The following is a 14377-nucleotide window of genomic DNA, read 5'->3' as shown; positions in this document are numbered from 1 at the left end:
ATCACAGTGTTTTTGTTCATTGAGGTTTGGCTTTATAGATGGAAATGTGTCTTTTTACTCCTTTTTTACTCCTTTTTTTTACACTAGTCGTGTAGTCTGTTACAAAATAAATGTGTAAACATTTCAAAATATTACTGACATTTTTAGCTTGCGGCCCATTTAGCTGAGAGGCCCCTGAGCCATCTTAAGTTGAGTAGTTCTGATCTATATATTCAAGTTGTGTCACCTTTTGACTTTGAAACTATTACCATAGGGTTTTTATTCATTATTCAACCAGGTAAATGAAGAACAATTACTTTCAAGAACAGCCTATTAGAGCTGTTTATATGCATAAGATGTGTAAGTGTTAATTAGAAGTGTATTTATCTATGTTTTAACTCCAGTAAGCGGATCAAGTCGCAAACTAGTTTTGTCGTACAGGTGAGCTTACAAGGAGAATATACCTGATTCTCCCTGCATCAGCTATACTGTGATGTCCATCATGTCCATGCCGAATAAGAATAAACATGACATGACAGTACTGTCATCCTCCATTTGCATGAATCAGTTTTACCTTCCGACAATCTGCTCAATCTAATAGAAGGGGTAGACAGCTAGCTCACCTGTCCGTCAAACCTCCGCTAGCCATGATGTGCTGCCTTCCAGTGGTGATTATGACTGCAATGCAGGGATTATGCAGCCAAACAAGAGGGTGGAGAAAGCAATCAAGGGGCAGGGCATCAGAGTGTAAGGGAGGGGTACGTGTTATCTTCCAGATCTCGCTATCCATTTGCCTGCTTAAATTCCTAGCACGTTTCCTGTTCTACTATTTGGTTGTGAATCGATACAAAACAATCAACATTGGTGGGGAAAATGCAGATTGATTTAATGACGAAACCATGTATGCTGAAGAACAGTCAATAGACAGAAATGAATGATACTACATAACTGGTTTTATTTGGCTGCAATTGTTACCTGATCATTGACATCTCCCATTCCAGAGGACCTGAATTTTTCTGACACATTGATCAATTGAAAAATAAGAATTCCCATTAAGTCGTACCGTTACCCAACAACTATTTATTGTTGCGTCAACAGGTGATTGTTTGTTCGCAAATACAGCCGAGAAGAATCCAAAGAAAAAGCCAGTGAATGTAGCGTGCTTTATCAGAGCGGAAACCCAAACCAAACCTGAGTGGAGGATGCTGGGAGTAAAACTCATGTACATGTCGGCAGTGGATGGGAATAAAAATAATTAACTCAGTAACTAGAACGCAGTGGAGAGCTTGAAGCCATGCAGGTAACAGAATATAGCCTTCATCAAATAACAATCACACATGCTTTTTCCAAAATCAAACATGCATCAGAGGGGCAGAGAAGTGTAAATACTGAACATTTTAGCAATACACATTTCTTTGATGTTTTGCAGCGTTAGATAATATTTCTAGAGCATTTTAAATACTTTTTCCAGCGATTCCTTTTTATTTAAATTGATTGTTAGAAGCAAACAACGCATAATAAATGAAACAGAAATAAAATCATTAAAAAAATAAGATCTAATATCGTAGCATGGATCTGCCTTGGTGCTGCCAATGCGAGTCACGAAAAACCACAAGCGAGTTTCAGTCACTACTACTAATCTGAAAAGCGTTTGTAAACGGTCAATCATTGCAAGCGCAAACTGGGTCGTCACAAGGCTGTGCAGTGCAGCTGGTTCACAGTGGTCACGGAAGTTCAACCTCTCATCTCCATTACAAGCCACCTCGCTAGGGCCTGACATACTGTGTCGCTGTAACGCCACTTGGAGATATTTGTGGAAAGGTAACTTATTTTGTTGACTATCCTCTCAGAACAATAAAGCAATTCTCTTTTTTTTAATGAGTTCAATTTTTTTTCTTTTTACAAAATCATGCAACTAACATTTCTTTTTTTCTTTCTGAAACAAAACAAAATGGTGCTTTTGGATTTTATTCAGTAGTGCTGGTTGGGTTCGGCTGGGGTCGGATCTGGGTGGTCGGGACGGTGGTTTGTGATCGATGGTGGTGAATTCAGTTCAGCTCAAGGGTATTTATCTTTTTAGGCACTGCCGTCCTGTTTGAGGCGCTGACTGCGCGCCTTGTACACCTCGATCAGTAAATCTTTGACGTACTGGATCTCCCTCTCCACTGACTCAGCCTTGTCGCGTAGCTCTCTGTTCTGTCCCTCCAGCCCGTGAAGCTCCTCCTCCAGAGTGTCAAGCTCCGCCCTCTTACGCAGTCTGTACCTGCATGGGACAAAATGCAGGGGGTTGGTGGGTTGGTTTTACATTGTGTTGCCTTGCATCTATAACACTGTTGTGAGGGCAAATGCGATATTACATATACAGCATTTTTCATGGTTTATTATTTCAGAATGGAGAGTGCAGAGACGGGAAACAAATTAAATAGCTAAATGAGGAGGAACATAAGATGATTCGGATTTGAACGGGGGCCTCGTAGATCACACAGGGAGACAACGCGGCCGCGTCGCAAGCTGGTAGATCGGCGATTCTCATTACTTCTTGAGATTATTATTATTTCCTTAATCATGGAATTTCTTAGATTTGTTTGTTTTAAAATTAATACAATTATTTTGCAGTATTTTTAAAAACAATCTTTAGATTTTCTTTTAAATGTAGGAAATGAAAATGGGATTTTTACTTGAGTCGTGAGTCGTGACCCCAAACAAATGGCCCGTGACCCACAAATGGGTCCTGAACCATTGTTTGGGATACAGTGTTTTAGATAATATTAATAATAATCTGAATTTGTATTGCACATTTTAAAACAAAGTTACAAAGCTCTTAAAACAGAATGTGCTGTCTTTACCCTGAACATGATATACCATATCAGTATTTTCACAAATATATATATACACATTAAAAATATATTTTCTCTGATATAGTGGTGTCCAAACTATTTAATTTTTCCGTATGGGAGTTTAACCTGAAAATATACCATGGTGCTTACATTCTATCAGTGAGGCTGATGATTTATTCACAGATTTGTTTTTATCTCTCTTTCAAGCTAGGAACTGAGAAGCTTAAACATTATAGAGATGTTTATATCCTTATATTAAAGGGTAAAGACATGATTAAAATACAAGGGCAAACACATGTGTTCCATATAAACACTGAGCGAACTAAACAGCCTTCCAATAATGTTTAGGTGGGGCAGTATCTGGCAGGGTGCACGGGACTTTCCATAGCTCTTTACTGTCAGCAGGACATTACATCTGAATAACCATTCAATAGCACGTCACTCTGAACATTACAGCTATCCAAATATAGACATCAGCTTTTGCTTATGTAACAAAATGGTTGTGCACAAGTCTTGGCTCCAAATATTTTCGAGTTTGAGAATCATTAACTTAATTTATTATGAGCATTATCATTATTTGTATGGCATTATTATTATTATTTTATTACTATATTATAAGTAATAACTTATTTTAAGAGTGCTTATACATATTCTGTATATAGGCCCATGTAATAATATAGTATTAATTACTAACAAATTAATACTAATGTTATTTTTTAATTCATGAAACACTTTTTACAACGTATGTTGTTTAGCTTATTCTAATGCTGAAATCAAATGAGAGCAAGAGGCAGGGAAGCGGAGGAGAGGATGTTGAGAGAGGCAGAAGTCAAGCAGTACCTGTGAGCAGCAGTCTTGTTCTGGTCTCTCTTCTTCTGCTTCCTCTCCCCAGTGTGGACTTCCAGGGGTACAGCCCCTCCCACCAAACCTGTCTTGAGGGAGCAGTGCTCGTCCTTTAGCCTCTGTGCCGGGCGGTGATGGATCGAGGCGCCTACCAGCGGTCCCTCGCTCTCCCCTCTGGTGGACAGACATTCATAGCTTTGGTCTGCAAGGCATTCTGGGTAGAGGTAGTGTCCGTGGTGGGGCTCAACAGCTTGTGCTTGTGAGGGCTGGTCGAGGTCTCCTATAAAGCTATGATAAGGCTCTGTGCTGGCCATGGTCTGGTGAAAGTAGCTTTCACTGCCCACCATTGTGTCGTGGGGAACACTTCCCGAAAGTCCTCCTACATCCTTGCTGCAGTGCAGGACCTCAAGCCCCGGACTGTCGTAACTTCCATTAACCTTCGCGTTGTGCGCCAACTGTCCCTCTCGCTTGTGGTGGCTGTCGTAGGAGCCACTGAGGCAAAAGCCCCGAGCGATCTCTTCGCTGCAAAACATTCCTTCCGAGAAACAGTAGCTCTCCTCTTCCTTCAACGATAAAGCACATTCTCTGACCTTCTTTACACTGCCAATGCTGTTCTTACTCACTGTTTTCAAAGTGGAGTAGTGGTTCACAGACAGCTCTGTGCTCCCTGAGTAACTTCCCCTGGAGCCCCATGTATCAAGTCCCATTTCTTCGCCGACTTTCACAGCGTCGCTGATAAGTCTTCGTCCGTTGTTATGATGATAGCGGTGGTGATGGTGATGGTGGTAGTTGTACGGGGCGGGTCGTGCCAGCTTGCTCCTGCCGATGGGACCGCCACAGAAGCTCGCCAGGTCCAGCTCCCCTGTCGCCAAGGAAACAACCACGGGGGCGGCTTCCGATTGGCCGGTCCCATATGAAGCGTAGGGTAACTGGTAATAAGACTGGGTGCCCATGGCTTGGGCGCCCTTGTCACATTTTGCCGATCTCTCTAATTTGGCCGTGGTGGCCGTGGACTCAGAGCGGAAATAGTCCTCCAGCTGAGCCAGCTCCTCCTGCAGCAGAGAGGTCATGACCTCCAGGTCGGTGGGCACCTTGACATCCTGTTCCAGTGGCGAGGGCGGGAGGGATGAGCTCGGAGAGGACTCGGCCGTCGATGATACAAACGAGGACAAGTCAACTTTTTCCGTCATCCAATCCGTGTGACCATCACCTGCAATGAATGAAAGGAAATGGATTAAAATGTAAATAAAACTAATTAGAGGTTATAAATCGTTATTGTGTAAAACAAATATTTTTTTTCTTTCATTCGGGCAAAAAAGACACTTTTGATGATTCAGGAAAGAAATAATCTCACAAGCCTTATATAACTGTAAAAATAAAATAATAATAATAGAAATAAAAAGTAAAATAAGCTAAAAAAGGTTTCATCAAGTATTAAGTCCGAATCGGACTAACCGATCATCTGAAAATGATTGAACAGCATCGTCTGCACTGGTTATATATCCACTTTAGCTGTACTCACTGTACGACATTAGCTCCCGCTCTGCACTGCGGCTCCGACCTCCGAAAGTGGAAAAATAAAAAGGCGTTGTGTCGAAACTCACCAATTAAGTGCTGCCTCTCTGCTGGCTCCGCCCTCCTCTTGTGCCGTGATTGGTTGAGGCTAGCCTGTCGGAGAGAGGGAATGCTGAGGTCGCCTGTGGAAGTGGGAGTGGGAATTTCCGTGTGAAGGATCGATGCTGCCGACATTGGCGCCGGCGTCGCTTCTTTTTCGGCTGAAATGCTGAAAAGCGCAAACTGCAGTGCAAGAGTTCGGGCGACACGTCGCTGAGGACAAGATTGTTGAAAGACCTGAAGACCTGTTGACAAAAATAGGAAAAACATAATAAATTAATTTAACAGTTTTGACCAAAAGCTGAAATGCAAAACAATTATTGATTTATTTTTATTCAAAAGTTATTTTTTCTAAAAGTATTAAAAAGATAAATATGTGTTTTAAATTTCTATAAGGTCATCATTACACTGTTTACCATTACTTCACTGCACTCTTTGAAACTACATTCTTATTACAGCATGATTTACAATAATAGTGGCTTGAAATATCTTTAGATTTAGGTTAAAATAGCAAACATATCAAAACAATTAAAACTGTAATACAAATACAAATTCATAAAAGTAATTACAATAAATGATATTATTTCTTTAAAACATGTCTCTGTGGGGACGTTTATAATGTTCCTGTTAAATGAAAACAACATCTCCTCTAAGGGAAAAAGTTACATATTGTAACTTTAATATGGTGTAGACCGAATGAAATATATTATCAGTGAGCAAAACGACCTCCCATAACATCCACAAGAGTTTATTTACTGCTTTATTAAGTAAAATTCACTTTCCAGAGACCATGGTAATTATTATCAAAACTTTCCAATGTCCCCATAATAGAAATATTCACTTACCCCATAATTTCTGAGTAGCCTTGTTTCTTGAGAGTGCGTTGCGGAGATGCAAAGCACAAAAACACCCTTCTGATGATAATGGTCACAATTTAAAAAGCCATATTATTTCCTTGCAACTCAAGGATCCTACATGGAGTGCTATTTAGGCGAATACAGTTGCAGACAAAGTTTTAAATCCGCTACTTCTTCAGCAACTCCTAATGCCGGACCGCATCACCACAATACAGATCCATGCGCAGTTTACAGAGTTCATGCTTCCAGTTACGTCATGAACCAATGGGACTTTCCGATTATCAAGAGACTTTCTCAAGTTCACTGCTACAGCGGCCAAATATACTATCCAGAAACACAACCTCTTCTTGTCCTGCCAATATGAACGAAGCCTACAGGAGACCCCCCTTTTGAGCTTTCCGTATGACAAGCGTGTCAAAAGTGCTCAGACTCTAAATGACACGAATCAACAGTTCGGCAACACATGCGTGCATCTGTGACGCACTACTTTCTCTTGCGCCGTGGCGGAAGGACACATGGTTGCGGTTGGAAGGTGTAACTTTAGTTGCAGTCCTGTTGCATCAGATCCGCAGGGGATTCGCTGAATGCTGTAACAATGTAGCCACATCATTGGTTTAACCGGGGCTAAGTTTTCTATTGGTTTAAAATCAATCATACAATCATTGGTCATTATTGCTGGTTTCAAAATGATGGGTTGTACATTGTAAGTCTGAGGTCAATAAGCCCGTGTCCCCAGAGCGCCCGCCTGTAGAGAGAGCTGATAAATGAGGCGTGAAGCAAGTTCTCTGCCGCTCTCACAGACTTTCGAGCTACATGATAAAACTGTTTAAAATAAATGTAGCACAATATTCACCAGGGAAAATGCTAATTGTTTTAAAAATATATAGAATTTAGGTCTTGAGTCATATCGTTCTGTGTATCTGTATGGATGTGTTACCTATACTGTGTGTGTGTGTGTGTGTGTGTGTGTGTGTGTGTGTGTGTGTGTGTGTGTGTGTGTGTGTGTGTGTGTGTGTGTGTGTGTGTGTGTGTGTGTGTGTGTGTGTGTGTGTGTGTGTGTGTGTGTGTGTGTGTGTGTGTGTGTGTGTGTGTGTGTGTGTGTGTTTACTCACCTATCACCACCATTCCTGATGTGCGTAGGTGTGTTTCTCTATAGGGAGTGGACCATATTTTGACAGCAAGGAAAATACACATGACACACACATGCACAACACTGGTTTGGACCAGGTTTGGACATGTGGGGTTTTATGCAAACTTAGGTTTTTGTTACATTCAACTTCTCACCCAAATCTATGAAATACTCAAGGTGCTGGAAAGTGCACCACCTCTTCCCTCTCTTCCCTGTCTGACTCTGTGGCAATCTGAATGATAGGCCTACTTACTGGTAGGCTAATATGAAGAAAAACAATAACAAACAACTAAAAATAAAATGATGCATCTACACATCAGAAGGTGAAACACTTCATTCATCAGTGGCTAATATGCTTTGATTGATTGATTGATTGAAATATTTATTAACAGTTTGTAGAATTTACAGTACATTTTAAGCACAAACTCAATACAAAGACTGTTAACTGTGAGTGGACGACCCAATTAAGCATTACACTTGTTTACAACAGGGTCCACATTGTTCAATTCATCAAAAAATAAATATGAGTAGCCAGCCTATACAGATTCCCTCCCTCTCCGGCTCTCAGTTAGACCAGAGCCATAGAGTAAGACAGAGTTATGACAACTGTTCACTTCATGGGGCCAGTCCAATGGCGGCTCTTCTATAGGCGAAGAGTGATGTCCTGGACCGGAAGTTGGCAGAATGCACTGGACTCAGGCAACAGCCCAGCTTTAATTATCTTAAATCACTTCATTTTAGATTGTTTTTTAGTAATAGTACAACATAAACATTACAGAGACTTTAGTTGTCACTGTACAATACTTTAAAACAGTTGTCATGTTGCACACATTCCTAAAATTGCTGATATTTGCGCCACCCTATGTATTTCAAACTCCAGCTTGTCACTCTCCAGGCTGCATAAACAGCACTCGAGCACTCCGTTTTCTGCCCCCTCAATGTCGTTCTCTGTCTTACTCTATATGGCTCTGAGTTAGACATATAACAATTTTATCCAATCAGAAGAGAAGAGTGAACTCATAGGATAAACAAGTGAGATTGGCAGTGATGAAACAAAATGAGCAGGCAGAATCTGAGCTGGAATTGGATATTTAAACTATAATAATCTTATATGCGTTTCTCTGTTCTCTGGATAACATTGGTATCCCAACCTGAAAATGCCGTTTCTGTCTACAGAGCTGGAGACAGAGACACCTGTTAATGTTAATATTCAGTGATTTCAGTTAATTTAAATATCACTTATTTTTTTGTTTTGTTGTGATAATCCTCTGTGCTGACATTATAAGGAGTTCCTCCCTGTCCCCAGTTAACCCCTGGGGTCAAAAAAACGTAGGTTTAGTTTTTGGCTAGGTGGCCCAGCCTTCATCCAATCAGGATAGAGAGTGGCCTTCCGCCAATCATGATCGAGCGGGGACAGGCCTTGGTGTGCGTGCTGTTGGCCACTTGGCCTGTTGCGTGTCCCCCCACTGTAGTGCGTGCATGTGCACATCTTGTTACCGGGGCAGACCGGGGAGTTTTCCAAATCACCCAAATCACTGAATGCTCCTTTAACTCTAAAATCCAGGACTGGACAAGCTGGTCTCTATAAAATAATTTAAGGCACTACAACACATAGCGATGTTCTTTTTAATATTGCTCTTAACCGTAAAATTGTGTTACTCAGGGCGTCCTTGCAAAAGAGATCATATGCTCTCAATGGTCTTCTATGATTAAATAAAGGTCAATAAAAATCTGAGAGTTACAAATCTGGATACTGTAAATTGTACTGTGCAGCACCAACAACTCATTTGAGTTTCAAACAATAATACTGTTATATACTGACTGAGTAGGATGCAACTGAAATAAATGTGCAGGAGAGACTGTTGAGACTGAAGGGAGCCCTTTCAACAGTGGTGGAAAAAGTACTCAATTGTTTTACTTAAGTAAATGTATCAATACTGTGATATTGAAATACTTTGTTACAAGTAAGGCCTCACTCACACCTTTCGATCTAGCATACAACAGAATTCAAAATATACTCGTAAAAGTACAAAAGTATTTGTCATCAAAATATACTAAAGTACTCAATTTACAGAATGTCCCATTTCAAGTTTTCAAATATATAAAAAACATTTTGAAAATAGCAGCAATGCGTCACCTGCATGGGACACGTGAGCTTGTAGATCGCCTATTTTCAAATGGCTGAAATGTATATAGGGCTGAAGTGGTTAAATGTATATAGGGCTGAAGTATATGTATAAATGTATATAGGGCTGAAGTGGTTTAATGTATGTTTTGTAATAATAATCCAAATCTACAAACTAACTAGTAACTTTTCAAATAAATGTAGTGGAGTAAAAGTACAATATTTGGATCCAAGATGTACAGTGGAGTAGAAGTAAAAGTATTGGAAATACTCAAGTAAAGTACAAATACCTCAAAGTTGTACTTAAGTATAGTACTTAAGTAAATGTACTACTTAATACTGTAGTTGAGTGCATGGAGTGTTGAGGTTTTACAAAATAAATACAACGGGTGATTTAGTTGAAGTATTTATTAGTTCTAGCTGTGTTTGAAGTTGTATCAAGACTGGTTTTGTTGTGTGCTATAGGTCCGATAATGTCCAAACAATGGACATTATGGTAACTTATAGGGCCATACTGCATTTATGCATTTTGATTTTGATGTTCGAAAGCATAATGTCTCCTTTATAATGCACAAGCTATGGTTTTTTGATATTAAGGAAATAGGAAAATAGGATATTTCACGGCTCATTGTTTGCATGTCCATAAGAATTCTACACTACAGTAGAGGGCCCACCTGGGGACCCCCACACAGTACCTCTGTCATTTCTTAACCATTTCGGACGCGACCTGATTCACCGGAACAGTCCCCTGGGCGTGTTCCTGGGGGTCTGGATGTTCCAGGGACCCCCGGGGGACCCCCACATGGTAACTGTCATTTCTCAACCGTTTCGGACACGGGGCGGCTCGCCGGACACGGGGTGGCACCCTGGCCGGCGCCGCGTTCTTGTGGGTCTGGAACTTCCGGGGACTCCCTGGGCCCCCCACACAAAGTTGCACCACTCACTTAACACAGGTGTGATTTTTCTTTATAGATCAGTGCTATTGAACACCCTTTACTTCTGTGTGTTGGTTAAAAAGTATTGAACCAATTATTAAAAAGTGCTTCAGAGAAAACCTGAGCTGGATGTTCTTTCATTTCCTGAAAAATGAGCATTTTGGAGTTTCTTCCAGACAGCAGAGTTATGTTTTATTCCTATTGGTTGATGGTTGATCAACCATTCTCTACATCCTCTACAACCAGCCATATTTTTACATTGGAATATGGAATGTCTTCCAGCCCAGAGGCCACAAGAAAGCTCAGCTGAGCCAGATTTGGCCCGTGAACCACCAGTTGAATATTACTGCACTATAGGTACAGTAATGCAACAACACTAAGATAAAATGTGACAACAATAATTTACTCTGAAACAACAATGGGGTTTGGGCCCGGTTCAAGTAAACTGTTCCAAAAGCACTGTGCTTTTCCACAGTCACAGAGTCCTGCTGTTCTTCATTCTAGCCGATTCATTCATTCATTTGATTGCTATTGCTATTTTACTTTAAATAGTTTTAATAATTATTTATTTATGGGTTTTTTCATGTTTTATAAATCAGTCAATAACACAGACACAACACAGGTGCATCATCCATTCACAGTGACACAATCTCAACATAAAATAAAGATAGCCTACAAAAACAAGGTAGAACTGGAAGAGACCAGACAAACCAAGTATTACACAGTGGTTCAGGGAACTGTCTATATGTTTACCTTTGGAAAATATTGCATATATTCTCAAGGACAAACAAGAAGTGTTTCAGGAGGTGTGGGGTCGTTTTATTAGATACATAAAGAACAATAATTTGTCACACTTAATGGATGGAGCTGAAGAGGAGTAGTTCTGTTGTTGTTGTTGTTGTTTTTTTGTTTTGTTTTTTGGTTATTGTTGTTTTGCTTTCTTTATATTAGTAATTGTATTGTCTTGTAATGTTCATTGTTGTTTTCTGTATGTTTGTATTGTCATTTGTGTGTAAAAAAGGAAAATAAATACATTGTTTAAAAATAAAAATAAACAAGGTAGAAATTTAGTCATGGAGAAAGCCATCTGTAGAAATCTGTAAAATTTTCTACAGATGCATAAAATGCCGCACATCCCCAATCCAACCAGAGTGAGTGGGAATAGAGGGACCATTCCAGTACACAAGGATTAACTGACTTGCCAGCAGGCTTAAAAAATGCCACAAATAGAAAATAAACAACATTTTGCGCGGATGTGACTTGACTGGTAAAACAGGACTCCAGAGAAAGCAACAATTGGGAACTGGGAGGGTGCAATGTCGACATGAGGTGACTTTAGAAGTGTCAAAAACAGACTCCCAAAATTAATAAAGAGAGCCACAAGTGACAAGCCCAAAACCTATTATACAGATCAGCAGGGGCCTGACTGACAACTTTCACATAATATAAGAAAGATCTTTGGTACCAGGTACATACTGTAATTATGAAACCCTACTTTACACTGCAGCACCCTATGTCTGGCATACTGTATGCATCCTATGATTTGATTTTACTTTGAACCTGCAGCACCGTACACAGTACATTATATGCACCCTATAGCCTCGGTACCCAGGCTTTTATCATTGTTCGCAATCGGCTCAATAATGAAAAGCCTGGGAAAATATGGCATCAGAAATGGGAGTCGGCTTGTATTTTTCTAACCAATAACGTTGGTGACGCCACTGTTTTCTACGGGGTGGGAGGGGAGGGGGGGCGGGACTCAGATCGATGAACCAATAGGATCCACCGCCTGCTTTCAACCGTCAACCCGCCCCTATAGACCAGAAAGCACACAGGCTGGGCCAGACTACATGCACCCTATAATCCTATATGATGCACTTTAACCTGAAGCATGTAGGCTACTGTAGGAGTTGTGAACCCACCAAGCCTTAATGGTCTAACTCTTCCCCTAAGTCCTGTGACCAAATTGTACGTAATGTGAGAGAAATACAGGATTAGAATATCTCAATATCTCATACAGTATATCTCTGCTGTCCGGAGGAAACCTCATAACTCCAAAATGTTCATTTTTCAGGAAATGAAAAGTATATACGTTTTTAAGGAATTAGTTAATAAAACCTTCTATATTTTAAACGATGCAATACTGCCGTTTGAGGGTCCAATGGAGTTAAGAGGTTTTGTCCAATGCGTTTTTTACTACTTTCCATTGGTTCAATATTTTCGAAACAACACACAGACGTAAAGGGTGTTCAATGGCACTGATTTATAGAATAAAATAAAAAAGTTATGAGGTTTCCTACAGACAGCAACGATATGTTTTGGCACCGTATATATTTTTAAGTGGATCTTGTTTCAGAAGTGAATCAATAAAATAAGTTGGGAGAATTTCCAGATACTTCAACTTCAACTTCAAACTTCAAAGAACTTTACTTTTCCTTTCGGAAACTTCTTTTGTGCAGTGGTAAAGACAACAGAAATCACAGTACACACAAACACAGTTACTATATAAAAGATCATAAAAACGACTTTTTAAGAGGAACTACTTAAAAGCATAATATATTAAAATCTATTCTATAAGTACTAATAATTAAAAATCTAAATATTTACTGTATGCAACCTATGCGTTCACTATAGTCCATCAGGTGGAAAGGGGGGGGGGTTGTTTGTTGGGGATTCCAACGAGAAGGGGGGGGTGTGTGTGTTGTCCTCAACTATTTGAGAGGCCTTCTTTATTGTCCATTTTTTATGGATGCTTCTGAGTGACTCCTGGTCCCTGAGTCCCAATGATCTTGCCGCTGATCCTAACCACCCTGTCGAGAGGGTTCCGGTTGATGGCACGCATCACACCAAACCATGATGTGATGTTGAAGGTCATTATGGATTCTACAAAGGACTTGTAGAAGGCCTGCAGGATCGATGGTCGGACCTGAAGCTTCCTCATCTTCCTGAGGAAGAACAGCCTTTGTTGACACTTGGAGTGAATGTTCTCCGCGTTGGTCTTGAATGTGAGCTTATGGTCGATGGTGGTGCCGAGGTATTTATACTCTTCGACACGTTCTATTTCCTGGCCATTTATCTCTAGGGCCGGAGGTGGAGTGGACGGGCCCTGCCTAAAGTCCACCATCAGCTCCTTAGTTTTGCTGGGGTTTAGGATAGCAGATAGCCTGCATAGCCTACCGGTTAATATCGCTTGATAACATTCGAAGCGGGTGGTCTGTAAATGTATATGAACAGAATGATGGACTCTGAACAAGACTCTGGAAAGATGATTATCTATTTGACCAAATCTACAGAATAAAAGAAACAAATGTACCACTCTCATTCAGGTAACTGATTACTGTAATACCACAGAATGTAGGTTTTGGGGACTGGGGAGAGTAGGTTGGCATAAACAAGGGATGATAAATTAAGTGAATTAACTGCATACTAACATTGTAAGGCTGTTCTTTATGTTCTTGGTGAATTTGGTTGGCGGTAACAGAGTGAGCACAACAACAGAGCTGTCAATGATGCCTGATTTATACTTGGTTGCACCCTGCGTCCTGCACCGAAAATAGCCCATATACAAGCTCACAAGGTGTCACATAGTGACACCATGTGAGCTTGTAGATCAGCTATCTTTGGTGCCCAATACAGATGCACAAGAAGGTATGAATCAGGCCGGAACACAGAGGCTGATTCAGTACAGAGTAACGCAGGAATATAATCCTTTGTAGAATCAATATTCTGCCAATGCAGTGTATAGTGGAGGCCTGAGAAGTCAGAGCCATTCACCTTAACAGTTTTGTCGCTGCAAACGTTGTTTACTATTCTTGTTGAGGAAAGCTTGAAGTCCAAATATTTCACTTCCAGAGTGACTACTATATGCTCTGGATTAAGAGCGTCTGCTAAATGCCTAAATTGTAAATTGTCTATGCTCAGTATATTGGCTCTATTATTTGTCAAATGCTCAATGATACAGCCCTATCATTGAGCATTTGACAAATACGACTTGAAACACAGAGACTAACCATGGGGCATGAAACTCAAATGGTTGATTGATTGATTGATTGATTGAT

The 14377-nt window shown here is 40.4% G+C and overlaps 1 protein-coding gene across 1 annotated transcript; it reads right to left on the bottom strand.

Moving 5' to 3' along the window:
* Positions 1 to 887: 887 nt before the first annotated feature.
* On the bottom strand, positions 888 to 6592 carry atf5b (activating transcription factor 5b). Its single transcript, XM_083773368.1, has 4 exons — positions 6119 to 6592; positions 5264 to 5518; positions 3657 to 4869; positions 888 to 2242 (listed from the first exon to the last, which is right to left on the bottom strand). The coding sequence occupies exons 2-4, from the start codon at positions 5406 to 5408 to the stop codon at positions 2056 to 2058; spliced, it is 1545 nt and encodes a 514-aa protein (XP_083629494.1). The 5' UTR covers positions 5409 to 5518; positions 6119 to 6592; the 3' UTR covers positions 888 to 2055.
* Between the last annotated feature and the right edge of the window lie 7785 nt (positions 6593 to 14377).

Source organism: Protomyctophum parallelum (assembly GCF_964188405.1).
Source record: "Protomyctophum parallelum genome assembly, chromosome: 9".
Lineage (NCBI taxonomy): Eukaryota > Metazoa > Chordata > Actinopteri > Myctophiformes > Myctophidae > Protomyctophum > Protomyctophum parallelum.
This window is presented reverse-complemented; position numbering and strand designations above follow the sequence as displayed.

Excerpts from the sequence above, each read along its gene's own strand:
- atf5b (XM_083773368.1), bottom strand. The coding sequence starts at position 5,408 with ATGTCGGCAGCATCGATCCTTCACACGGAAATTCCCACTCCCACTTCC. Across the intron at positions 4,870-5,263 it reads AGAGAGGCAGCACTTAATTG|GTGATGGTCACACGGATTGG; the intron begins GTGAGTTTCGAC and ends CATTCATTGCAG. Across the intron at positions 2,243-3,656 it reads AACAAGACTGCTGCTCACAG|GTACAGACTGCGTAAGAGGG; the intron begins GTACTGCTTGAC and ends TGTCCCATGCAG.